Source organism: Cherax quadricarinatus, chromosome 7 (assembly GCF_038502225.1).
Source record: "Cherax quadricarinatus isolate ZL_2023a chromosome 7, ASM3850222v1, whole genome shotgun sequence".
NCBI lineage: Eukaryota > Metazoa > Arthropoda > Malacostraca > Decapoda > Parastacidae > Cherax > Cherax quadricarinatus.
In genome coordinates, this window is record NC_091298.1 from 58,445,677 (window position 1) to 58,473,176 (window position 27,500).

General features: G+C 38.3%; 1 protein-coding gene across 2 annotated transcripts in view; it reads left to right on the forward strand.

The window, feature by feature from the left end:
• Nucleotides 1-27,500, forward strand: part of Afg3l2 (AFG3 like matrix AAA peptidase subunit 2) — a 73,610-nt gene that overhangs the window by 21,325 nt on the left and 24,785 nt on the right. For both annotated transcript variants that reach the window (XM_070082517.1, XM_053774074.2), the window contains exons 7-13: nt 6,072-6,190; nt 8,202-8,323; nt 8,891-9,044; nt 14,007-14,234; nt 18,340-18,566; nt 19,287-19,487; nt 19,693-19,887. In XM_070082517.1, the coding sequence (XP_069938618.1) occupies nt 6,072-6,190; nt 8,202-8,323; nt 8,891-9,044; nt 14,007-14,234; nt 18,340-18,566; nt 19,287-19,487; nt 19,693-19,887 (1,246 nt within the window). The remainder of the gene's footprint in view (nt 1-6,071; nt 6,191-8,201; nt 8,324-8,890; nt 9,045-14,006; nt 14,235-18,339; nt 18,567-19,286; nt 19,488-19,692; nt 19,888-27,500) is intronic.

The following is a 27,500-nucleotide window of genomic DNA, read 5'->3' on the forward strand; positions in this document are numbered from 1 at the left end:
TAGATACCTGTATCTGCTTACATATTCTAGAAGAGACCCATCATGCAATTGGATCTGACGAACTGTGCCTCTCTGTCGAGGAGGACGCCTATTGAATATCTTTGTTTTATCAGTAGAGATTATCAACCCCAGGTCCTGACACGAGGCTAGTACATGATTAAGAATGTTTTGGGTGTTGGAGAATCCGGTGGTGTGAATCATTATATCATCAGCAAAACTAATCACATAATTATGGGGCTGACTAGGCATAGCATTAAGTAATGCATTAATTAGAATATTGAACAGTGTGGGACTGAGCACACCTCCCTGTGGGGTTCCTAATTCAAAGTCTTTAGTTACACTTCTATGTCCCTGGAACAACACAGACGATTTTCTGTTGGACAGGTAGCCTTTAATCCAGCGGAGAAGCCATCCTCCAACATCCATTCTGGCAAGTTCACTAATTATTACATGTCGGTTGGCTACTTCGAAAGCGGATTTAAGGTCAAGGAAGGTAGTGTAGGAGCTGTCAGTGTGCAGGGTGAGAAAGGTGGCTATGCAATGATGCACGCTCCTTCCATGCATGAAACCATGTAACCGGGGAGACAAAAATTGTTTGATTCTGTACATGAGACAATTAAGAATCATTCTCTCAAATGTTTTACACAAGCAGCTAGTAAGAGATATTGGGCGAAATGCATTTTGTTGATTGGGCTTAGGAATTGGAATGATGAGGCTGTTGGTCCAAGATTGAGGGAGCTCCCCAGTTACATAGCTCATGTTATATAATTCAAGTAATGGATTACCTGGTACTCGACACAGCAATCTGAGTATGTTGTAAGTAATACCATCCTCACCAGGCGACGTGGAGTTGCCCTTAGTTAGCGCTGCATCAAGTTCATAATTAGTGAAAGGAATGTTGCAATCATCTGCCTTACTGAGCATAAAGCAAACAAGTCTCTCCCTTGCATCATATTTGACATTTAATTTTGCCTGTGTGGTACTGGGAAGATTGTCATACCTAGATGTAGCAGCCCAAGCACTGACTAACTCATTCGCCCTATGCAAGGGATGAGGGTGTGCGATCTGCCCAGTTCGGTTACCCTTAATTCTATTTATGTCCCTCCATGCCCGGCTAAGTGGGGTGTGAACATTAAGACCGTTGACAAATTTTTCCCAGTCTGTTTGCCGCAGCTCTGCCATACGCTCTCTGGCAGCAGCAAGGGCAGTTTGGAAGACCCTCAGCATTCCAGGGGTACGACGTTTTCTATAGGCTAGGCCTAGTCTGCGACCAGTACGTTTCAGTGTACGAAGTTTAGAATCATTGTAATAAGTATGGTTTTTGAAGGAGGTATGATTATTATGGAAGTTAGTTGGGTTTAGAGTACCAAGAGGTTGCAGTGGCGGCTCTAAGTAGTTCTGAATACTGCTCACAAGATCGTTGTTAAAGGTCTCTACAGAGGAACACTCATAGGAATTATACCAGTCAGTCACATGTGCAACAAAGTCATCATGCTGATCTGTGGGAACATTAAAACGTTTCCGTTTGAATATCCCACCAGGAAGGATAGTATTACCAATATCTAGAGAGGTTAGCCTAGGGAAATGATCAGACGCTATATCTGTTACAATGGAAGACTCACAGCTGGCAGAAGTAATGTTGAAGCCCAGGCACAGATCAAGGACGCCTCCATAGATATGTGTGGGTTCAAGGTCACCTACAATTTGGACATTATCATGACTGTTTAAGAGTGACAACAGTTGATTGCCATTACGATTACCAAACTGTGAGTTTCCAATGCTTTTGTGTCTCGCATTGTAATCGCCAATAATAAGAGTAGGCTCAGAATGAGCACAAGTTGGGAGCTCCAAGTAATTAAATTTATCAGCAGGAGCATACAAGTTAAATATGTTGAGAGCAGAGTTCCCTATATAAATCCTAACACCGTGATATTGTAGCCCCTCTGTTTTCTTGTGTGCAAGAAGTTGATGGGGAAGTGATTTTTTAATATGTATATAGAACACAAGAGTTAGTAGATTTGAGGTTATATGCAACAAATGATGGTAATTTAGGGGGTTGGGATTTTTCAGGGACTCTGCACTCTTGTAGACACAACATCAATGGGTTCGGTGGTTACTTTATGATGTGAAGTTCAGGAAGTCTTTTTCTAAGTGATGCAATGTTCCAGCTTAATATAGAAAGTTTATACGAGTTTTGATCCATTATAGTAGTCCTGGGATCTTGTCGAGTTTCTCAGCATAATGAAAAAATTGTTCATATAAATAGCAGACCTTATCAATGTCAACAGTGCTACCCTTGTCCATGAGTTTTGTAAGTGCACCTCCAGTTGTAAGGCCTCGTGGGAGTCTTCGTAAACCCAGAGCATGACGCTGTTTATGTGTGAATGTATGATAGGTGACACCACCACTCACATTCCCAGGTATGTAATACCTACATAATTGTAATTTTTTTTTTTTGTGTGTGTGTGTGTGTGTGTGTGTGTGTGTGTGTGTGTGTGAATATTTTCCATGGGGAAGTGAAACAGAATTCTTCCTTCGTAAGTCATGCGTGTTGTAAGAGGCAACTAAAATACCGGGAGCAAGGGGCTTGTAACCCCTTCTCCTAAATGTAAAAGGAGAAACTTTCGTTTTTCCTTTTGGGCCACCCCTCCTCGGTGGGATATGGCCGGTGTGTTGAAAGAAAGATTTCTGTTGGGAACAAATTAATTTTATTTTCATTAATTCTTATGGGAAATATTAATTCGGTTATCGGCCATTTCGGTTATCAGCCGACCTTCAGGAACGGATTGCGGCCAATAACCGGGGGTCCACTGTTTTAGAACTGAAGCTGCCACTTGTGACAACTTTTCCTTATTAAGTGTGTTGATCAGTGCACACATATCTTTTAGCTATATTTTACATTATATTTGATTTATTCATTATTTTGTGCTGGTTCCTCTTTTTGTTGTAAATGTCTCACTCTCTACTTGGTAATGGTTTATATTTCTTGAAGCAGCATCATCTACTCATAAACCCTGAGGTGGTGAATTAGTTTTTTGCAGTAGAAAATGTGTATTATTGGGAGTGTAGATTTCAGTTTGGGAAATTACTTTTATTAATTTGAAGTGTGCAGGCAGTCATAATTTCTTTCTAACACACCGGCCATCACCTACCAAGGCAGGGTGACCCGAAAAAAAAGAAACAAAAGTTTTTCTATATACATTTAGTAATTCATACAGGAGAAGGGATTACTAGCCCCCTTACACTGAGCAATTTAGTCGACTCGTAGAACAAGTATGGCTTACAGAGGAAGCAGTCTTCTCCACTTCCCCATTGCTTATATTTAGTAATCAAACTAGGTTATTTATAGGCCACAATAGCTTATGCTGAGCAGTATCAGCTATTGTGGATGGATAGCTAATTAGCATAGTATGTCAAAAATCCACACCAAGAAAATCTTTTGTGTCCATAAACCACTTTATCTATGTGAGCTAGGCATAATGTAGGCTGCCTCTGACCATTTCCATGTGCTTTCTGATATTGCCTTCTTATTTTGTTTTTTGCAAGTTTGTTTATTAGTTTGCTGATTTTAACACTCTCATATGGTATATGTTAATGTCATTTATTATTTTGTACAAATAATGTCTGTGGAAATAAAAAAGTTGAATTTGAATATTAAATGCAGAACCAGATGCATAATCTTTCTTTCCAATTTCTTTAAATCTAATTTCAGACTTTCATATTATTGTACAAACACTTGAACTGCAAAGTAAAAAAAAAAAAAAATTGTTCATCTTATATCCAGTCAAGTAGTATTTCTCTTACAAAGTTGATAAAAGTTAATGAAAGATGATCAAAAGTTTGAGGAAGCTTAACAGAAGACCCAAAAAATGATTGGCAGATACATGACTTGCAATGCCATGTCCAGTTACAATATTTTTTTTTTTTTACCAGCCATATCCCACTGAAGCAGGGTGACCTAAAAAGAAAAATGTAAGTTTCTCTTTTTAAATTTAGTAATGTATACAGGAGAAGAGGTTATTAGCCCCTTTCTCCTGGCATTTTAGTCACCTCTTACGACATGCATGGTTTACGGAGGAAGAATTTTGTTCCACTTTCCCATGGAGATAGGAAATAAAAAAGAACTAGTATGTGTAGGGTGACCTAAGTGTAAGTAGAAGTAGCAAGATGTATCTGAAACCTTGCATATTTGAGACAGAAAAAAGACACCAGCAATCCTACCATCATGTAAAACAATTACAGGTTTCTGTTTTACACTTAGCAGGACGGTAGTACCTCCCTGGGCGGTTGCTGTCCACCAACTTACTACGTAAAATGTATATTTTACTATTATAATAATAATAATACTTGGCAAATGTTGAAGTATTTGGATTGTATTCCTACTTCTAAATATTTTTCACCTCGCATAATGCTGATTTTTGAGAATGTATCCTGCACATTACAAAACTATTTATTGTATATCCAAAAGTCTTGTAATATGTAGGATACATTCTCAAAAATCAGTGCTTGAAAAGCAGCATTATGCGAGGTGAAAAATATTTGGAAGTAGGGATACAATCCAAATACTTCAACATTTGCCAAGTATTATTATTATTATAATAGTAAAATATGCATTTTACGTAGTAGGTTGGTAGACAGCAACCGCCCAGGGCGGTACTACCGTCCTGCTAAATGTAAAACAGAAACCTGTAATTGTTTTACATGATGGTAGGATTGCTGGTGTCTTTTTTCTGTCTCATAAACATGCAAGATTTCAGGTACGTCTTGCTACTTCTACTTACACTTAGGTCACACTACACATACATGTACAGGCGTATATATACACACACCCCTCTGGGTTTTCTTCTATTTTCTTCCTAGCTCTTGTTCTTGTTTATTTCCTCTTATCTCCATGGGGAAGTGGAACAGAATTCTTCCTCTGTAAGCCATGCGTGTTGTAAGAGGCGACTAAAATGCCTGGAGCAAGGGCCTAGTAACCCCTTCTTCTGTATAAATTACTAAATTTAAAAAGAGAAACTTTCGTTTTCCTTTTTGGGCCATTCTTCCTTGGTGGGATACGGCCGGTTTGCTGAGAGAAGAAAAGAAAAATATACATATGATACAGTCTGTTATTCATTGCTCAAAGCATGTGAAGAATGTGGGGAAAGTTAATGTGGGCCTGTTGGGCTGACTTGAATGGCTTATCAGTTGCCACTCATTACATGTAAACATTTTAAAAATAAAAGCCCCAATTCCTTAGCAAATTGGGCCAAACATAGGAACTTGCTCACCTATACTAAATGAACATATACCAAATATAAATTCATTTGATAAAGCCAAAGCCAAGAAAATACAGTTTATTAATACAAGAACATGGGAAGCAGCATGATCTAGTCCCCTCAGCATGTCGACCTCATAAAAACAAAGTACATTGCCTTGCCAAATTGTACCAAACATAAAGGAATCAGCCACACTTATGTACAGACTATACATGGTCAATCTTGGTTCAGATAGCCCATGCAGAACTTGATACTTTCATGATACTCCAAATGTTTGTTCACTTTTTATTATCAATTGCAGACATTTTCGATGATTGTAGAAATACTGCTATAGTTGATATTATATAACTTAAATGCACTGGAGTGTGTAATTATGATCATGTATGATACTGGGTTACAGTAAGTTCTCTTGTGAAGTTCCTCTGTATAGTATGATTATTGTAAATATTTATGAAAAAGTGCATCCAAAATAGAACAGTGAGTGGAAAGACCTTCATAGTACTGTACATGCTATTCAATTTTGGATGTAGTTTTTCAATCACATTTACCAAAAATTACACTATATAGAGGAGCTTCGTGAGTGAACTGATTGTACTAACTATCATGGTTTATAATCTGAATGAAGAAGTCTTCTAATGAAATTTGTGCATTTTTTCAGTTTTTTCTTTTTATATAGATGTTTTATATAAATTAAGCATTCGCAAGTTTTATAAATTTTAGAAAACATATATGTAACAAAAAAATTTTCACTGGACATGACTTGTATTCTGTTAAAATCAAAAGAATTTTTTTTTTACTTCCGGTTTCTTGCAGAGATGTTGCAGGATGTGAGGAGGCTAAAGTGGAGATTATGGAGTTCGTTAATTTTTTGAAAAACCCACAACAATATACCGAGCTTGGTGCCAAGATTCCCAAGGGTGCTATACTTACAGGCAAGTGCTACAGTATGCTAATTGTTAACCTTTTGGTAATACAGTATAGTACAATTCAGTATAGCACTGTACTCATTACATCAAAAGTATATTGACAGATTCATAACTTAAGTCACATGTACAACACCTGAGTATCTTAACCCTTATACTGTCCCTACCCCTAAAATTAATGTTGCTGTTAGTGTCCCCCCCCCCCCTTTTTTTTTTATTTTTTAATTTCAGTCCTTTAACTTTATTTTTTATGAGAAATATATGTGATGAATGGATGAACTTAGCATTGCTTTCTGTACCTGAGTATCTCTTAGCAACTTTTATGCCTGTGTTTTCATTATCAGACACTAGCATACAGAACTACAATAATGTCATTTCAGTAAGTTGAAATTCTAGTGTTTTCCATATTGCATTTTGTTATAATTGACAATGTTTTCCAAATAAATTTTACCATCTGCTTTAAATCTTGTAATAAAATCCAAAAGTATATTCATTGAATAGCTTTGTTCCTCTGCATTCTTCTTTTAATTTAGTGTGATGTCTGTTTTTTTTTTTACTGTTTTTTTATATCTAATAGTATCATTTTTTAATGCTGCTCTGGTTATTTCATTTGGCATTATTTTAACTAGTGGCTGGGATTCAAATTGCTTCATAAAAAATATCATGTATATACACTCTGGAACTTAACCCTTAAGCTGTCCAAACATAGATCTACGTTTTTTCAACATTTGAAAGTATGTAAAAAAATGTAGATTTTTTTTTTTTTTTTTTTTTTTTTTTTTTTACATTTGAAAACGTGTAAAAAAAATTGATCTACTTTTTTTTGTTGTTATATTTGAAAATATGTAAAAAAGAAGTAGATCTACTTTTGGAGCACTACGCATATGAACGTAAATCTGTTTGGACAGTTTAAGGGTTAATATATAGTACCTTTGAATTTATCATTATCATTGATTCTTTATAGTTTATCTTTATCTTTCACATTCAGTACTATTTTTGCAAGCTTCAGTAGATTTGGTTCAGTCTTGCTCTTGGTAGTTAATTCTTTTTCAGAATTTCCTCCTTTTTCCTTCCATTTGTATTTTCATTTCTAGCTTGTTTGATTAGCAAGTCACTGGATTACTGTGCTTCCCATATTGGTTCCAAGGATAAGTGAGCACATGGACACAAATCTCATCCATGACCTTAAATCACGAGCTTCCTGTCTCTTGATAGGTCAAACTTAACCCATGTGCGAGCTTCCTGTCTCTTGACAGGTCAGACTTAACCCATGTGTGAGCTTCCCGTCTCTTGACAGGTCAAACTTAACCCATGTGCTATTGGGAGTGTAGTGTTTCTTTCCTTTCCCCTTCCCTTTTCTCTACTTTCTGTCTTCATATTTTCAGGCTTCTTTCCTTGTTGATGAGTAAGACATGTGCAGTAGTTGAGTATTGCCTGCATGGTGGGCTTCATCAGTCTGATACAGAGGAGAATGTAGTGTAGGCAGCAGGAGTAATGGCAGGGTAAAAACGATGTAATCAGTCTATCAACTCCTGCTTCCTACAATAAATTCTCCTTTGTATTTAACTGATGAAGCCTACCTTGTAGATGAAACATTACAACAATAAAGAATCTCAACTGCTGCACATGTCTTACTAATCAATTTGTCAGAGCTTTATACAATTTTCAACATTCTTTCCTAGTACTCCTATGAAAAGTATTTGTAGAGACAAACTTCATTCTTTATGTATCCGTTTGTTTCTCAGTACAAATAAGTGGTGACTTGATACCCAAAATAAAACATGTCTTTAACATTCAGAACAATTGAAATATCGGGATGATTCTGTAGACACCCCTTTAGGAAATAAAAATTTCCAGAGGTAGCAGAGTCACTGATAGAGAAACATAAAGTTTTTAAGTTTTATAAGCTTTTGCATATGCTATTTAGAAATCCCTTGATTATTGCACCTGTACTTAAATATGCTCATGGTTATTTATTGTAGTATGTTTTGCTAATTAATACTTTTTTTCTCTGCTGCAGGACCTCCAGGAACAGGCAAGACACTTTTAGCAAAGGCAACTGCTGGTGAAGCCAATGTACCATTTATTTATGTCTCTGGTTCTGAATTCCTTGAGATGTTCGTTGGTGTTGGTCCTTCACGTGTAAGTAATTTCATGGGTCATGCTCATTTCAACAAATTATTTTTTTAAATGCTCTAGTGTTTACTACTACTACTACTTATTTTGTATCTATGCCTTTTTTGAGCAGGATTGCCTAGACAGAATCTTTCAGTAACCTAATAGGTATTGCACTTCTCTTGTCCGCGAACATTTTGTTATTGGTTGTTGATGCTATTATATGAAAAGTTGTTTTCTTTGGGAGGATGGAAGAAATTTTTTGCTTACACACTGTGAAGAGCTTCTAATAGTTTTTGCACTAAATTTATCTGTGAATAGTGATACAGTACTGCCTCATGACTTGAATTTCCATTGCATATCCATTTGCTTAGTGTTTTTAGTAGTGCTGAAGTTATGGGAAATTCCTCCACAAATAAGATCCTACTTAGCCTTATTTTTTTTACTTTTCCTTCTTTAAATAAGATCCTACCTAGCCTTATTTTTTACTTTTCCTTCTTTAAGTAGACAAGACATAAAATTGGTTATTTTTACTACCATGAAAAATGTTTTGAGCAACTTTTTTCATTTGTGTTAAAAGCTATTCCTTAATAGGTACGGGACATGTTTGCAATGGCTCGGAAGAATGCTCCATGTATCCTCTTCATGGATGAAATTGATGCTGTTGGACGAAAGAGAGGAGGACGAAGCTTTGGTGGCCACTCTGAGCAGGAAAACACCTTGAACCAGTTACTGGTGGAGATGGATGGTAAGTTCTTAGATTTAAATTTTAATGTTAACCCACCATATTTGGGAAGCAAATTGGCAAAACATGCTCTGCCTGTATGCAGCTTTGTGATATTCCAGCCTTGACTGTAGTTTGATAATACAAAATATAACTTTGATGTATGTATGTGTGACAAGATATTTTTTTTTTATTATCACACTGGCCGATTCCCACCAAGGCAGGGTGGCCCGAAAAAGAAAAACTTTCACCATCATTCATTCCATCACTGTCTTGCCAGAAGGGTGCTTTACACTACAGTTTTTAAACTGCAACATTAACCCCCCTCCTTCAGAGTGCAGGCACTGTACTTCCCATCTCCAGGACTCAAGTCCGGCCTGCCGGTTTCCCTGAACCCCTTCATAAATGTTACTTTGCTCACACTCCAACAGCACGTCCAGTATTAAAAATCATTTGTCTCCATTCACTCCTATCAAACACGCTCACGCATGCCTGCTGGAAGTCCAAGCCCCTCGCACACAAAACCTCCTTTACCCCCTCCCTCCAACCTTTCCTAGGCCGACCCCTACCCCGCCTTCCTTCCACTACAGACTGATACACTCTTGAAGTTATTCTGTTTCGCTCCATTCTCTCCACATGTCCGAACCACCTCAACAACCCTTCCTCAGCCCTCTGGACAACAGTTTTGGTAATCCCGCACCTCCTCCTAACTTCCAAACTACGAATTCTCTGCATTATATTCACACCACACATTGCTCTCAGACATGACATCTCCACTGCCTCCAGCCTTCTCCTCGCTGCAACATTCATCACCCATGCTTCACACCCATATAAGAGCGTTGGTAAAACTATACTCTCATACATTCCCCTCTTTGCCTCCAAGGACAAAGTTCTTTGTCTCCACAGACTCCTAAGTGCACCACTCACCCTTTTCCCCTCATCAATTCTATGATTCATCTCATCTTTCATAGACCCATCCGCTGACACGTCCACTCCCAAATATCTGAATACATTCACCTCCTCCATACTCTCTCCCTCCAATCTGATATCCAATCTTTCATCACCTAATCTTTTTGTTATCCTCATAACCTTACTCTTTCCTGTATTCACTTTCAATTTTCTTCTTTTGCACATCCTGCCAAATTCATCTACCAATCTCTGCAACTTCTCTTCAGAATCTCCCAAGAGCACAGTGTCATCAGCAAAGAGCAACTGTGACAACTCCCACTTTGTGTGATTCTTTATCCTTTAACCCTTTGACTGTTTCAGGCCCCTCTCTGAAACTGTCATTCTGTCACTCAATTTTTGAAAAAAAAAAAAATTATTTTTTCTTATGAAATGATAGAGAATCTTTTCCCGATGGTAATGACACAAAAGTTTGAAATTTGGTCGAAAACTCATGGAATTATGCTCCCGCGAAGTTAGCGGTCTCGGCGGCATATGTGTATCGGCGATTTTGCCGACTTTGAGCCCTATTTTCAGCCAATTCCATTGTTCCAGTTGACCAAACTCATAGCTATTTCTTTAGAACTCCATTTTATCTATCGGCTGAGTACAAGAAACCTCCCATTTACTAATTTGGACTATGCAATATGGTGGTCAGAAATTGGCAATTTGGCCAATTTCACGCAAAATAAAAAAAATGCCAATTTCAAAATAGGGTCCAGAATAAACAAGGTAGACATTTGTGGCACTAAAATAACATATGCTCTGTTCATTAGTCACATCTCTAGGCCCCTCTTATATTATTATTGCTTTCTATTTTGATTTTTTATTCATACAAAACAATACAAAATTTACTGTTATGCAGACTACTGCATTATTGTAAAAATGGTATAAATAATATCAGTGCACTAGTGAAAGAATATAAGACTCCCCAGTTGACGTGTAGTGGACGTGTGGTGTGATTTATTTACTCCTGAGCATTGGTAAAAATCGAACATTTCCGCTACTTTGAGCTCACTTTCAAGGTCGTTTTCATCGTCAAAGTAATGAAAATCATCTCTATATCTGTAATATGTTTTCCATTTTATCACCTAAGACCATGAAAACGCGAATTCAACGATAAATACTATACGAAAATACACCTCAAAGTCGGCGTTTTATTCCCAAAAAACGATCAGTTTTTTTTTTCTCATTACGCAATGTGTGCTGCAGGATTTTTTTTTATGTGGTGCACACTGACCACACAGACCCATTCTCTCACATGTGGGCCCACCAGCTTTCTCCCGCTTGATTTGAAGCCGCTAGAATTATTGAGTATATATATGTCAGAAACATTGGCTCGTAAGACGTATTTATACGTCGAAAACAGTCAAAGGGTTAACTCCACGCCTCTTGCCAAGACCCTCGCATTTACTTCTCTTACAACCCCATCTATAAATATATTAAACAACCACGGTGACATCACACATCCTTGTCTAAGGCCTACTTTTATTGGGAAATAATTTCCCTCTTTCCTACATACTCTAACTTGAGCCTCACTGTCCTCGTAAAAATTCTTCACTGCTTTCAGTAACCTACCTCCTACACCATACACCTGCAACATCTGCCACATTGCCCCCCTATCCACCCTGTCATACGCCTTTTCCAAATCCATAAATGCCACAAAGACCTCTTTAGCCTTATCTAAATACTGTTCACTTATATGTTTCACTGTAAACACCTGGTCCACACACCCCCTACCTTTCCTAAAGCCTCCTTGTTCATCTGCTATCCTATTCTCCGTCTTACTCTTAATTCTTTCAATAATAACTCTACCATACACTTTGCCAGGTATACTCAACAGACTTTTTTTTTTTTTTTTTTTTTTTTTTTCTCAACAAGTTGGTCGTCTCCCACCGAGGCAGGGTGACCCAAAAAAGAAAGAAAATCCCAAAAAAGAAAATACTTTCATCATCATTCAACACTTTCACCACACTCGCACATTATCACTGTTTTTGCAGAGGTGTTCAGAATACAACAGTTTAGAAGCATATACGTATAAAGATACACAACATATCCCTCCAAACTGCCAATATCCCAAACCCCTCCTTTAAAGTGCAGGCATTGTACTTCCCATTTCCAGGACTCAAGTCCGACTATAAGAAAATAACCGGTTTCCCTGAATCCCTTCACTAAATATTACCCTGCTCACACTCCAACAGATCATCAGGTCCCAAGTATCATTCGTCTCCATTCACTCCTATCTAACACGCTCATGCACGCTTGCTGGAAGTCCAAGCCCCTCGCCCACAAAACCTCCTTTACCCCCTCTTTCCAACCCTTTCGAGGACGACCCCTACCCCTCTTTCCTTCCCCTATAGATTTATATGCTTTCCATGTCATTCTACTTTGATCCATTCTCTCTAAATGACCAAACCACCTCAACAACCCCTCTTCTGCCCTCTGACTAATGCTTTTATTAACTCCACACCTTCTCCTAATTTCCACACTCCGAATTTTCTGCATAATATTTACACAACACATTGCCCTTAGACAGGACATCTTCACTGCCTCTAACCGTCTCCTCGCTGCTGCATTTACCACCCAAGCTTCACATCCATATAAGAGTGTTGGTACTACTATACTTTCATACATTCCCTTCTTCAACATTCTTCAACAGACTTATCCCCCTATAATTTTTGCACTCTCTTTTATCCCCTTTGCCTTTATACAAAGGAACTATGCATGCTCTCTGCCAATCCCTAGGTACCTTACCCTCTTCCATACATTTATTAAATAATTGCACCAACCACTCCAAAACTATATCCCCACCTGCTTTTAACATTTCTATCTTTATCCCATCAATCCCGGCTGCCTTACCCCCTTTAATTTTACCTACTGCCTCACGAACTTCCCCCACACTCACAACTGGCTCTTCCTCACTCCTACAAGATGTTGTTCCTCCTTGCCCTATACACGAAATCACAGCTTCCCTATCTTCATCAACGTTTAACAATTCCTCAAAATATTCCCTCCATCTTCCCAATACCTCTAACTCTCCATTTAATAGCTCTCCTCTCCTATTTTTAACTGACAAATCCATTTGTTCTCTAGGCTTTCTTAACTTGTTAATCTCACTCCAAAACTTTTTCTTATTTTCAACAAAATTTGTTGATAACATCTCACCCACTCTCTCATTTGCTCTCTTTTTACATTGCTTCACCACTCTCTTAACCTCTCTCTTTTTCTCCATATACTCTTCCCTCCTTGCATCACTTCTACTTTGTAAAAACTTCTCATATGCTAACTTTTTCTCCCTTACTACTCTCTTCACATCATCATTCCACCAATCGCTCCTCTTCCCTCCCGCACCCACTTTCCTGTAACCACAAACTTCTGCTGAACACACTAACACTACATTTTTAAACCTACCCCATACCTCTTCGACCCCATTGCCTATGCTCTCATTAGCCCATCTATCCTCCAATAGCTGTTTATATCTTACTCTAACTGCCTCCTCTTTTAGTTTATAAACCTTCACCTCTCTCTTCCCTGATGCTTCTATTCTCCTTGTATCCCATCTACCTTTTACTCTCAGTGTAGCTACAACTAGAAAGTGATCTGATATATCTGTGGCCCCTCTATAAACATGTACATCCTGAAGTCTACTCAACAGTCTTTTATCTACCAATACATAATCCAACAAACTTCTGTCATTTCGCCCTACATCATATCTTGTATACTTATTTATCCTCTTTTTCTTAAAATATGTATTACCTATAACTAAACCCCTTTCTATACAAAGTTCAATCAAAGGGCTCCCATTATCATTTACACCTGGCAAGATATTATAGAGAATAAAAAGGCACAATACTGTGACTGGAACCATACACAAATAACCTGCACATGGGAGAGTGAAACTTATGATGACATTTCAGTCCGACTGGGTAATGGTTCAAGTCAGACCAAAACATCTGTGTGTGGCTTATTTGCGTAAAGATGTTGCATTTAGCATTTGGTATTAAATAATACGTATTTATTTTATTAACCTTTCAATCACAGGTTTCAACACCACCTCTAATGTAGTGGTATTGGCAGCCACCAACAGAGTTGATATTCTGGATAAGGCACTGCTTAGACCAGGACGATTTGACCGTCAGATATTTGTACCACCACCTGATATCAAAGGACGAGCTTCTATTTTTAAGGTACACTTGGCTCCTCTAAAGACGCAGCTTGACAAAAATGAATTGTCAAGGAAGATGGCAGCACTTACACCAGGATTTACTGGTAAATATTGACATTTTACTCCATTAAGTCTTCAGTTTTCTCCTTAGTTAAATAACCCAGGACATTTTAAAGGTAAAATGCCCTTTGTTAATTAAGTCTCGTTTCATGTAAAGATTTATTGTGAAAAATTGCAAAGTACTTAATCTGCTAATGCTATAGCCACTAATTCTCTTTTTTATTGACTAGACTGTAGCGCTATTTATTTGTTTAATCCTTATTGCAAAAAAATAATGACCTAGAACAACTTATTGAAATGCATTTTTAAGTAAAGATATAGACTAAAATACCAAAATATATTTGAAATGCAATTTGTATATTATACTTTTCCAAATTTTGTTAAATTTTTATACAGTGGTACCTTGACTTATGAGTGCCCCAACTTATGAGTTTTCCGAGTTATGAGCCGTCGCTTGGTCGATTTTTTGCTTTGAGTTGTGAGCCAAAATCCAAGTTACAAGCGAGCTTCAGATATGTTGCCACTAGTTGGCGCAGCGAACACCACAACATCCGCCCAGCATCCCACATCTCACTCGTTCAGCGCGCGTGGTTACCTCGCTGTGGAAGCATCTCTCGTGTTGTGCTTGCGTTTTGTGTTTTTCATGCAGTTATTTTGCCAAATTTCTTTTTTCTAACCATAGGTCCTAAGAAAGTAAGTGCAAAAGACAGTGCTGAGGAGAAGAAGATGAGGACGATGTCCATTGAATTAAAGCATGAAATCATAGAAAAACACGAGCGAGGCGTGCGTGTAGTTGACTTGGTGATGCAGTACGAGAGTAATACAGGTCTCCCTCAACATTCACGTTTTCAACTTTCACGGGCTTCACACATTCGCGAATTCCCAACCGCCAAATTCCCAGCCACCAAATTCCTAGCCGCCAAATCATATTTAAGTTTCCTGCCACCTGCGAGTCCCTACTACCCTCCCTCCGACCCCCGCAACTGGCAGCCAGCCCTCCCACCACTCAGTGTGGTGAGTGTTTTGTTTGTTCATTATTTGCTATTAAACTACAGTATAAATAATGTAAACCCATTCATGACTGCATATTGGAATGGCTATTCGGACAGGTATTAGACGGTGACATCATGTGTTTACTCTTGAACACTGCAAAGAATTAAACATTTCTGCTACAGCTAATAATAACAATAGTAATAATAATAATAATAATAATAATAATAATAATAATAATAAATATGATATAATTGAAGAAGGAAATTGTACAAAAATACGAGGGAGTGGTTGACACATCGTCAGTGTGACTTTGTTTATGCTGGAGTGAACATTAGTCTCCCTGCTCTTCCAAACATTTCACAATAATTCATTGTGTTTGGTGCTTGTAGACTGAGTGTGACTGGAGTGGTAGAGGCAGTGATTGAGGCAATGGTATTTAATAACATACATGTTAATAATAATAATACATGTTATTAATAATATGTACTATTATTATTTATAACATATATGTTATTAAATACATGTTAATAATAATACATGTTATTAATAATAACATGTACTATTATTATTTATAACATATGTTATTAAATACCACTGCCTCAACTGCTGAATTATTGTGAAATGTTTGGAAGAGCAGGGAGACTAATGTTCACTCCAGCATAAACAAAGTCACACTGACGATGTGTCAACCACTCCCTCGTATTTTTGTACAATTTCCTTCTTCAATTATATCGTATTTATTATTATTATTATTATTATTATTATTATTTAAGGGCAATGTGTGGTGTAAATATTATGCAGAAAATTCGGAGTGTGGAAATTAGGAGAAGGTGTGGAGTTAATAAAAGTATTAGTCAGAGGGCAGAAGAGGGGTTGTTGAGGTGGTTTGGTCATTTAGAGAGAATGGATCAAAGTAGAATGACATGGAAAGCATATAAATCTATAGGGGAAGGAAGGCGGGGTAGGGGTCGTCCTCGAAAGGGTTGGAGAGAGGGGGTAAAGGAGGTTTTGTGGGTAAGGGGCTTGGACTTCCAGCAAGCTTGCGTGAGCGTGTTAGATAGGAGTGAATGGAGACGAATGGTACTTGGGACCTGACGATCTGTTGGAGTGTGAGCAGGGTAATATTTAGTGAAGGGATTCAGGGAAACCGGTTATTTTCATATAGTCGGACTTGAGTCCTGGAAATGGGAAGTACAATGCCTGCACTTTAAAGGAGGGGTTTGGGATATTGGCAGTTTGGAGGGATATGTTGTGTATCTTTATATGTGTATGCTTCTAGACTGTTGTATTCTGAGCACCTCTGCAAAAACAGTGATAATGTGCGAGTGTGGTGAAAGTGTTGAATGATGATGAAAGTATTTTCTTTTTGGGGATTTTCTTTCTTTTTTGGGTCACCCTGCCTCGGTGGGAGACGGCCGACTTGTTGAAAAAAAAAAAAATTATTATTATTTTTTTTTTTTTTTTTTTTTTTCTCAACAAGTCGGCCGTCTCCCACCGAGGCAGGGTGACCCAAAAAAGAAAGAAAATCCCCAAAAAGAAAATACTTTCATCATCATTCAACACTTTCACCACACTCGCACATTATCACTGCTTTTGCAGAGGTGCTCAGAATACAACAGTCTAGAAGCATACACATATAAAGATACACAACATATCCCTCCAAACTGCCAATATCCCAAACCCCTCCTTTAAAGTGCAGGCATTGTACTTCCCATTTCCAGGACTCAAGTCCGACTATATGAAAATAACCGGTTTCCCTGAATCCCTTCACTAAATATTACCCTGCTCACACTCCAACAGATCGTCAGGTCCCAAGTACCATTCGTCTCCATTCACTCCTATCTAACATGCTCACGCACGCTTGCTGGAAGTCCAAGCCCCTTACCCACAAAACCTCCTTTACCCCCTCTCTCCAACCCTTTCGAGGACGACCCCTACCCCGCCTTCCTTCCCCTATAGATTTGTATGCTTTCCATGTCATTCTACTTTGATCCATTCTCTCTAAATGACCAAACCACCTCAACAACCCCTCTTCTGCCCTCTGACTAATACTTTTATTAACTCCACACCTTCTCCTAATTTCCACACTCCGAATTTTCTGCATAATATTTACACCACACATTGCCCTTAAACAGGACATCTCCACTGCCTCCAACCGTCTCCTTGCTGCTGCATTTACCACCCAAGCTTCACACCCATATAAGAGTGTTGGTACTACTATACTTTCATACATTCCCTTCTTTGCCTCCATAGATATTGTTATTATTAGCAATAGCAGAAATGTTCGATTCTTAGCTGTGTTCAAGAGTAAACACATGATGTCACTGTCTAATACCTTTCCTAATAGCCATTCCAATATGCAGTCATGAATGGGTTTACATTATTTATACTGTAGTTTAATAGCAAATAATGAACAAACAAAACACTCACCACACTGAGTGGTGGGAGGGCTGGCTGCCAGTTGCGGGGGTCGGAGGGAGGGTAGTAGGGACTCGCAGTGGTGGAGTCTGTGGTATTTAATAACATACATGTTATTAACATACATGTTATTAAATAACATACATTATTAAAGCATAACATGTATATATTTAGTACAATTTACGACGTTTTCATGTATTTTATGATTATTCATGGTTCAACAAGTTAAGGAAGCAGTATTGTAATATATTTCCCTACAATATATTGGGGCACCAAACCTTGATGGTTTTTCAACATTCGCGAGGCTCTTGATCCCCTAACCCTCGCGAATGTTGAAGGAGACCTGTACTTCTATGTAACAAAAAAATTTGGGTGGTTTTTTGGGGGCTGGAATGGATTAATGGCATTTCAGTTAATTTCAATGAGGAAAATTGATTTGATGTATGACCAAATTGAGTTAGAGCTTGGTCATGGAACGAATTAAACTCGTAAGCCGAGGTGCCACTGTATCTCAGCCAACTGTCAAGGGCATACGTTCAGGTAGTTTCTGTTTTAGAGTTCATAAAAGTGGATGCCCAGTAAATGGTTACTCATAACTATTGGTGGGAGAGACATCATCTCTATATAAAAAATTTCATAATAAAAAAGTTTTTATTCACCTCTTCACTAAAATTTTTGTTGCACTTGCATTTACTAATTTGAATCTATAGAAACATTATTTAAGCATATTATATACAGGAGCAGACATCGGCAATGTTTGTAATGAAGCAGCACTGATAGCTGCACGTGACGCTGAGGAGTCAATTGTACTTAAGCATTTTGAGGCAGCCATTGAACGTGTTGTTGCTGGCATGGAGAAGAAAACCAATGTATTGCAGCCAAATGAAAAGAAAACCGTAGCTTTCCACGAAGCTGGTCATGCTGTCTGTGGCTGGTTTTTGGAACATGCTGACCCACTCCTTAAGGTAGTCAGCTTTCTTTTGTTGCTTGAGTCTTATCATAGTCCTTGCTTGTACATGCAAAATGGGTTACCAAAACTTGTCAAATGTTATGTGGTAATCTGTGTTACCTGTTCAAAGTATAATGGATTGGTTTATTGTGTAGTCCTTATCCCACTTAGCAAAGGAGAATATTAATTGGCATTACTGAAGTGCTGGAAAAGCTAAACTAACATGACAGATTAAAGCAGAGGCCTCATTTAACACCTCTCATAGCTATTCTTTTGAGAAACATTCATTCCTTTTACCAGCTCATTGACCATGCCTGTATATTTTTGTACCTTGCTCCTCCATATTATTGTATTCTCAGAAAATACAAAATCCAAGGTCACAAGCATCTGATGTTCACATATGGAGTGACATCTAAACTGTCATATCTGAACACTTCTGCAAAGACAGTGATTATGTGTGAATGATGGTGAAAGTGTTTTTATTTTTTGGGTCACCTTGCCTCAGTGGGAGACAGCTGATGTATTGAAAAAAATATGTAGTACTTATGTTGCCAAGGATGCTTCCTCTAGATAGGTCTGTTTTTATTAACTTGACAGTTTTATTGAAAATTATCAATGAAACTAAGCACTGCCATTGTAGATTTATTTTTTGTGGTTATATACTGTAGTGTTGCTTGAGACTGTTATATAGGAGGAAGGTGCATTAGGGATTTAAATATTTAAACCTTGTTTACAGGTTTCTATCATCCCACGTGGTAAAGGTCTCGGCTATGCTCAGTACTTGCCAAAAGAGCAGTTCCTCTTTACTCAAGAGCAACTCTTTGATCGCATGTGTGTACTGCTTGGTGGCAGAGCCTCAGAGAGCATCTTCTTTGGTGCTGTCACAACGGGTGCACAGGATGACCTTCAAAAAGTCACAAAATCAGCCTATGCCCAGGTAAAGACAACTATCAGTTAGATTATAGTTCACCTATCATATTAGATACAAGTTGTCTGAGAATTTGGTACACTGTGCATGAGCAACTTTCTGAAGTACGTAATTACTTGAGATGACCTCTTCTTTTAATTGTATTATTCATTGCTGGTCTTGTAATGTTACACTTCTTATTATTTATGCCCCCATAACCATTCTTGCCTTACAGATTGTGCAGTATGGCATGAACGAACGTATTGGCCAACGTGTCTACCAGCTTCCAGAGCCAGGGGAAATGGTTATGGAGAAACCGTACAGTGAGATGACTGCTCAGGCTATAGATGAAGAAGTAAAACTTCTTATTGATGCTGCTTATAAGAGGACAATGGATCTTCTCTCAGAGAAAAAAGAATTCATCCAGAAGGTATGACAGGTTTAAGCTTTGTGGGATGATCACTTGGTTTGTGGTGTATTTCTTTCAAGTGTGTCTTTTTTTCTAACTCGCCTTTCTGAAAAGTCAAGAATTCCAAAGAGGCTGAGATCTCGTTATAGATATTTGGCTTATTGAAATGATGAAAAGCATTAAACCCTTAGGGGTCATTTGGTGCTGCATGGTAAAGGAGTAGCTGACATTGTGGGGTACAGAGGAAGATTATGATTTTTATTACCATATGCAGTGGAACCTCGGTGCTTGAACTTAATTGGCTCCTGGGTGATATTCGAACTGTGAAAAGGTTGATATCCAAAACTATTTCCCCAGGCTTCAGTTATCAGCCTTGCACACTGGAAGATGTTCAACTGACTCTTCCAAAGTGTCTGAGAGCTAGGTCAGTGTCAAAGGTCACCTCAAAGCACTTTTGAAATGGGGCTCTTATGTAAATTTTTTTACAACTGAATTGTAAACAAGCTGGTGCGTTCGGGCTCCAGAAAAACGTTCAAAGGCCAGGTCAATTTTTCCTGAAAAAAATTATTCATATTCCAGTACTTTTGAACACCAAGGTTCAACTGTATGCTGGAGATGGGAAGTACAGTGCGTGCACTCTGAAGGAGGAGTTGTTAATGTTGCAGTTTTATAACTGTGTGAGCACACCTCTGGCAAGACAGTGATGGAGTGAATGATAATGAAAGTTGCTTGGGCCACCCTACCTTGGTAGGAAACAGCTGATGTGTTCATAAAATAAAAAAATTAATTAAAAAGTAGGAGGGTCAATATATTCATGAGAGGTTAAAATCAATACATATTAAGGGCCTGCAACGTACAGTACCTACTTTGTTGCATTAAGGGCAAAGCACACATTCAACATACTCTCCCTTATATATACGTATTTGATAACATTCAGTAGTCTCAGTTGTACTGGTCAGGCACCAGGGGAAAAAGAAACCCTGGTTATGCTCCAAAATACCTTTTCATGCTCAGGGGATATCTGGTTAGGCACTGTTAAGAGTTGCAGTTCTCCATTCTTGGGTTAAGTTGTTTTATGTAGTCTTAATCAGGTTAGGTTCAAGTTAATTATTCTAAATATATGGGACATAACTAATAGCCAAAGGCATAAAAAAATTAATATGATGGAAAAACACCTTCCTTCTGCTTACAATAGGGGACAACTGCCAAGATGCCTGATTGGGCACTGTTCCTATCTTCAAGACTCAATGTTTATTTTTTTTTCTGTTTACTAATATGAAATGCGAATCAAGATTGCATAGGATAATGTGAAAAAAATACTATTGTTCAGATTTATTATGGTTTGGGGAAAGAGGATGAGTACAGTTTTCCAAGCCAGGTTAAAGAGAGCGAGATGTAGCCCGAATGTCCCCCAATCATTCCCACTCCTAAGGCCTACCATTCCTGCCCACCAACCACTAGTGCCAACAAAACAATGCAAATGAGAAATCTACACTGACTCAGTAGGCTTGTAATTGTTGGATGTGAATAGGAGCTGCTTAGCATGAACAAATAAATATTCTTCAGTGTTCTTTTATTCTTTTGTTTATCAAGGGTTTGAGTTCATTTTTTCTCCCCCAAATACAGTAAAACCTCTTGTTAATGAATTTCAGACAACACAATTGGCCGGAAAAGACACTTTATTGGATAATATAGACAAAATTTTATGATACTACATTTTGTCCTTATTGGCAGTGTCTGATTGTCTTCTAAAGTGTTGGGCCAAGTCCTCTGAATTTGACATGTGTCCGATATGGGCCAGAGTGCCCACGTCCGAGACCTGTCCATTTTCATTGTTTCCAGAGTCTTAGGCCACTCATGCCAGTGTATTGTTTGTGCTCACTCTCACATACACACATATTCATCATTCAGTCTCTGATTTTCCCATGGATTTAAGAGCATTTTGTGACTTTACTAACATATTTAAAAGTTCACTTAATGGCTTCTAAGGCAAGTGGTGGTGCCAACAGAAAATATGTGGTTAAGGAGAAACTTTAATTAATAAAGAAGGTTGAGTCTGGCATGTCAGTGGCATAGATATGTGAGGAATATGGTGTTAAAAAACCATGTCTGATATCTGTAGAAGCAAGGATAAACTTAGACTATGCTATTTAGTTTAGATGTTAGCCATGAAGGTTCAACAGTTGATTCTAAAAGGCATATGAAAGCAGCTCATGATCACATCAGTTTACAACTCATATCTGCACCACAAAAAGGCATGTAAAAATTTTTCAAATTTTGTCAAGTATGTAGTACTGTAAAATTATCATACAGTACAGTATTATACTGTGGTACTACATGTTACAATACCTACATTCTTAGTGTCTGGATGTCTTCTGTACTAGCAAACCAAATTCACTACTTCAGAAGACATACAGAGGATTGTGAAATATTAATTTCGTTATTCAGGAATTGCAGATATTTGGCAGTATTGTACACCACCTTTCAATGCATTATGTTTTTTGTTGCTATTTTAAAGTTTTCGGTTTAAGTTATGGCTAGAATATACAGTGGACCCCCAAGTTTCGTTGGCATCAACTTTCGTGAAATCCGACTTTCGGCAAGTTTTTTCGGCAAAATTTAGCCTCGCGGTTCGGGATTGGACTCATGATTCGGCGACCATCCGGTACCTGTCCGCCCGTCACCGCGCACAGAAAGCCAGTCTCCCGCACCATTCACACTCGGCGTGCCGTTGTTTACCAGCACTTGACCATCACCCCGCGGGTTCATACAATACATTTCATAATAATAAATTTTTTTTGTGCTTGCAACTGCTAAATAAGTCACCATGGGCCCAAGGAAAACTAGTGCAAGCCCTTTGGTAAAGAAAGCAAGGAACACGATCAAATTCAAGAAGGAAATCATTGAAAAATATGAGAGCGGAGAGTATGTTACAGAACTTGCCAGGATGTGTGGCAAACCTCATTCAACCATCACTTCAATCGTGGCGAAGGGAAAGAAAATAGTGTGCTACTGTTGCAAAAGGGGTAGATATGCTGACAAAAAAGATATCGCAAATCCTCGAAGAAGTGGAAAGGTTATTGTTGGTGTGGATTACCCAAAAACAGTTAGCAGGAGATAGTATTATGCAGTCGATAATATGTGAAAAGGCAAGGCAGTTGCATGACGATCTTGTAAAGAAAATGCCTGCAACGAGTGGTGATGCTTGTGATTTTAAGGCCAGCAAAGGTTGGTTTGAGAGATTTAAGAAACGTAGTGGCATTCACAGTGCGATAAGGCATGGTGAGGCTGCCAGTTCTGACAAAAAAGCAGCTGAGAAGTTTGTACAGGAGTTTAAGGAGTGCATAGACACTGGAGAATTCAAACCCCAACAAGTGTTTAATTGTGACGAAACAGGCCTCTTTTGGAAGAAAATGCCAGAGGGGACCTACATCACGCAGGAGGAAACGGCATTCCCAGGACACAAGCCTATGAAGGATAGGCTTACTCTCATGTTTTGTAGTAATGCTAGTGGGGATTGCAAAGTGAAGCCTTTACTGGTGTATCACTCTGAAAATCCCAGTGTGTTCAAGAAAAACAGTGTCGCCAAGAGTAATTTGTGTGTGATGTGGAAGGCTAACAGTAAGGCATGGGTCACAAGGAAAATTTTCCTCAACTGGTTTAATGAAGTGTTTGGCCCTTGTGTTAAGAAATACCTCCTGGAAAATAAATTGCCACTCAAGTGCCTCCTGGTAATGGACGATGCTCCTGCTTTTCCTCCAGACTTGGAAGAGCAAATAGTGGAGGAGTTTAGTTTCATCACAGTGAAGTTCTTGCCCCCTAATACAACTCCTCTCATCCAGCCCATGGACCAGCAGGTCATTTCAAACTTCAAAAAACTGTACACCAAAGCAGTGTTTCAAAAGTGCTTTGAAGTGACCTCAGACACTGAATTGACCCTAAGAGAGTTCTGGAAAGATCACTTCAATATCCTCACTTGCATAAACCTTATAGGTAAGGCTTGGGAAGGAGTGACTTGCAGAACTTTGAATTCTGCTTGGAGAAAATTGTGGCCAGAATGTGTACAAGAGAGGGATTTTTGAAGGGTTTGGGGCTGACCCTAAGGAGCCTATGCCAGTTGTGGAATCTATTGTGGCATTGGGGAAGTCCCTGGGGTTGGAGGTGAGTGGCAAGGATGTGGAAGAGTTGGTGGAGGACCACAGGGAAGAGCTAACCATTGAAGAGCTGCAAGAGCTTCATCTGCAACAGCAAGAGATCACAGCTCAGGAAATTGCTGCAGAGGAGGAGGAAGAGAGATGGAGGAAGGTGCCTTCTTCAAAGATTAAGGACATTTGTGCAAAGTGGACTGAAGTGCAAACATTTATGGATGAACTTCACCCTAACAAAGCTGTTGCGGCTGTATTGCCAACATGTACAATAACAGTGTTGTGTCCCACTTCAGACAAATCTTAACCCTTTCAGGGTTTCGGCCGTACTAGTACGGCTTACGTGCCAGGGTCCTTGATGTACTAGTACTCATAAATTCTAGCGCCTTCAAATCTAGTGAGAGATATGAAAGAATGGGTCTATGTGATCAGTGTGCGCAGTATAAAAAATCCTGCAGCACACAGTGCGTAATGAGAAAAAAAAAACTGACCGTGTTTTTGGATTAAAACAGCGAATTTGCACTGTATTTTCGTAAGGTATTTATTGTTGTATTCTAGTTTTCCTGGTCTCTTTTGATAGAATGGAAGACATATTACAGAAATTGAGATGATTTTGACTGGTTTTACAATGAAAAGTGCCTTGAAATTGAGCTCTAAGTATCAGAAATGTTCGATTTTTACCAAAGTTCAAAAGTAAACAAATCATGCTAAGCGTCCAATACACATCAAATGGCGAGTCTAATATTCTTTCACAAGTGCGCCGATATTATTTATACCATATCTAAACTAATACAGTAGTCTGCATAACAGTAAATCTTCTATTTTTTGTGAGAATAAAAATTCAAAATGGAAAGCAAAAGAATGTAAGAGGGGTGTTGGGACATGACTGATGAACAGAGGAAATGTTATTTTAGTGCCAGGAATGTCTTTCTTGTTTATTCTGGACCCTATTTGGAAATTGGCATCTTTTGAAATTTGTGTGAAATTGGCAAAATTGCTAAATTCTGACCACTGTATTGGATAGTTGAAATCGGTAAATGGGTAGTTTCTTGTACTCATTCGATAGAAAAAATGGAGTTCTAGCGAAATAGGTATGATTTTTGTAGACTAGTACACTGGAATTGGCTGAAAATAGGGCTCAAAGTGGGCAAAATCGCTGATGCGTAAACATCGCTAACTTCGCGAGAGCATAATTCCGTAAGTTTTCCATCAAATTTCATACTTTTGGTGTCATTATGATCAGGAAAAGATTCTCTATCTTTTCATAAGAAAAGATAATTTTTTTTATTGAAATTTGGGAGACCCTGAGAACAAGTCTCTGAGAGGGCCTGTGGACCCTGAAAGGATTAAAGAAATGCCAGAAACAGCTCTCTGGACAGATATTTTGTGCGACAGGTGTCCAGTGACTCTCAGGCTGTTCCCAGTGTCTTTAAAAAACAAAGAAGGGAAGTAACCCCAGAAAAGGACTTGGTACCTGAAGTCCTAATGGAAGGAGATTCTCCTTCCAAACAATAGTGTACACCTTCCTCCTATCCCCTCCTCCCATCTTCCATCCACCCAGAAGTCTTCAGTAATGGTAAGTGTAATGTTATTATTTTATATATGTATGTACTTGATTTCTTATTGTTTTCAGTATGTAAATCTTTATTTAATTTGAAAAAAAAATATTTTATGTTAATATTTTTGGGTGTCTGGAACGCATTAATTTTATTTCCATTATTTCTTATGGGGAAAATGGTTTCAACATTCAGCAGACTCTCTGAAACAGATTAATCACGAAACTCGGGGGTCCACTGTATTTTATATCAGAACTCTTTGGCTCCTTTTAAAGTCCCTAAAAAATTAGGGTATACTTACCCATGAAATATATGAAAAAAATTAGAATTTTTTGGGGAAAAAAAAAAAGTCAAGGTTCAGGTATGCATGGTATATTCACAGATTATAACAATAAACCTATGTGGGTCATACAGTGCCTGGGATAAGGGATGCAGTTGGGTTTTGATCTGAAAAAGGAAAAGGAAGCTCCAATTTTTTGGAGGTATTGATGCATAAGGGCAAGCGTAAGATAAAATTTGCACTGTAAACAACTGTTAAAAATAAATGACAATCTGTTTGCCTTTCTCCTGAAAGTATGTCAGAGCATTGAAGGACAGTTTAAAGGTGAAAGTACCATGCTCTTTGATGAATGTTAGCAGAGAGACAATGATTTTTGCAGTGGTTCTTGGTACACCTCCATATTCTAGTCTGATTATTACTAATGTGAAGATGCAGCAGTACACTCAACACAGCAATGGAAGGAAGATGGCCAAAAATCCAATTTTGATTTGAGTAAAAATAGTTTGTTAGTCATTAGCTCAGCCCAGTACATTTGAATGTTAGTCCAAAAAACTTAAGTGAAATTTCAGGAATGGAAGGAAAGAATAGTGGACTTAAACTTGTAATGAGGCTGCGAGATGTTTCCGTGACATTCTGGAATCTAAGAGGAAGCTGAGGAATTTAAGTTTTGCAAGTCATAGCAGGGTCACCATATAAAATACACATGTGCAATGTCAGGATACTCGAATTAGGATATGTTGCACTCGCTAGGAGCTTTATCATTCTTATGGTATTCATTGAATTGATAAAGCTCCTGATACGTGAAACTGCCTAATAAGTTTCCTAACATTGCAGTTGTCTATTTCACACGTTATGTCTGCGATACAGGAGAACCACTACTTGGAAATGGGGCACCATTCAATTTTTTTTTTTAATATATAGACTTTTAAATTAGTCTTCTCTTCATCCTCCTTTCACTGCTGTTAACTGAGGGAAATTAGTACACTTGCATGGTCATATCATCAAGAGGTGCATAGCACCATTTTGAAAAAAAAAATCAGGTTGTGCTCACAGTCCATTATCTTGCTGGATTGCCCTATTCATCAGAAAATGTGTTAATTTCACTTTCGTTCAACACCCTAACCTGCATACACTATCTGCCCTCTGAAAATCTCCACTTTTAATGCAGATTAACTCTTGGTAATTATACTATTATGTTACTGCCTCAATTTCCCTTTTTTTTTATTTTTCTTTCCTGTTCCTCCTCTGCAGATTGAATCCGCATACTTTCCATACCCCAGAAGCATTGTATGACCCCTATGGGTTTAACATTCCTCCCCATGAATATAATACTTTTGGTCTTAACTGGAATTTATTACATTCATAGGGAAGTGCTAAACCTATAATGGTCATATAGCACTTTGGAAAGGGAGGCTATCAGATTTGATCCAAGAATGGAAAGGATAGTTCTAATTCCTTTGAAGAGCCCTTCACTAGTACCAAGGCAACCCCCTTCCCTTCACCACCTTACTGTGCAGTACTATGCTGAATGACCAACAAGTACTTTTGGCACTTGGCTCCTGCCCCCTCTGACTTTTGGAATGTCACTGACTGGCACACATTTAGTGGTTTTGCTTGTAACAGGTACTATAGAGTGAGAATAAATATTTTTAT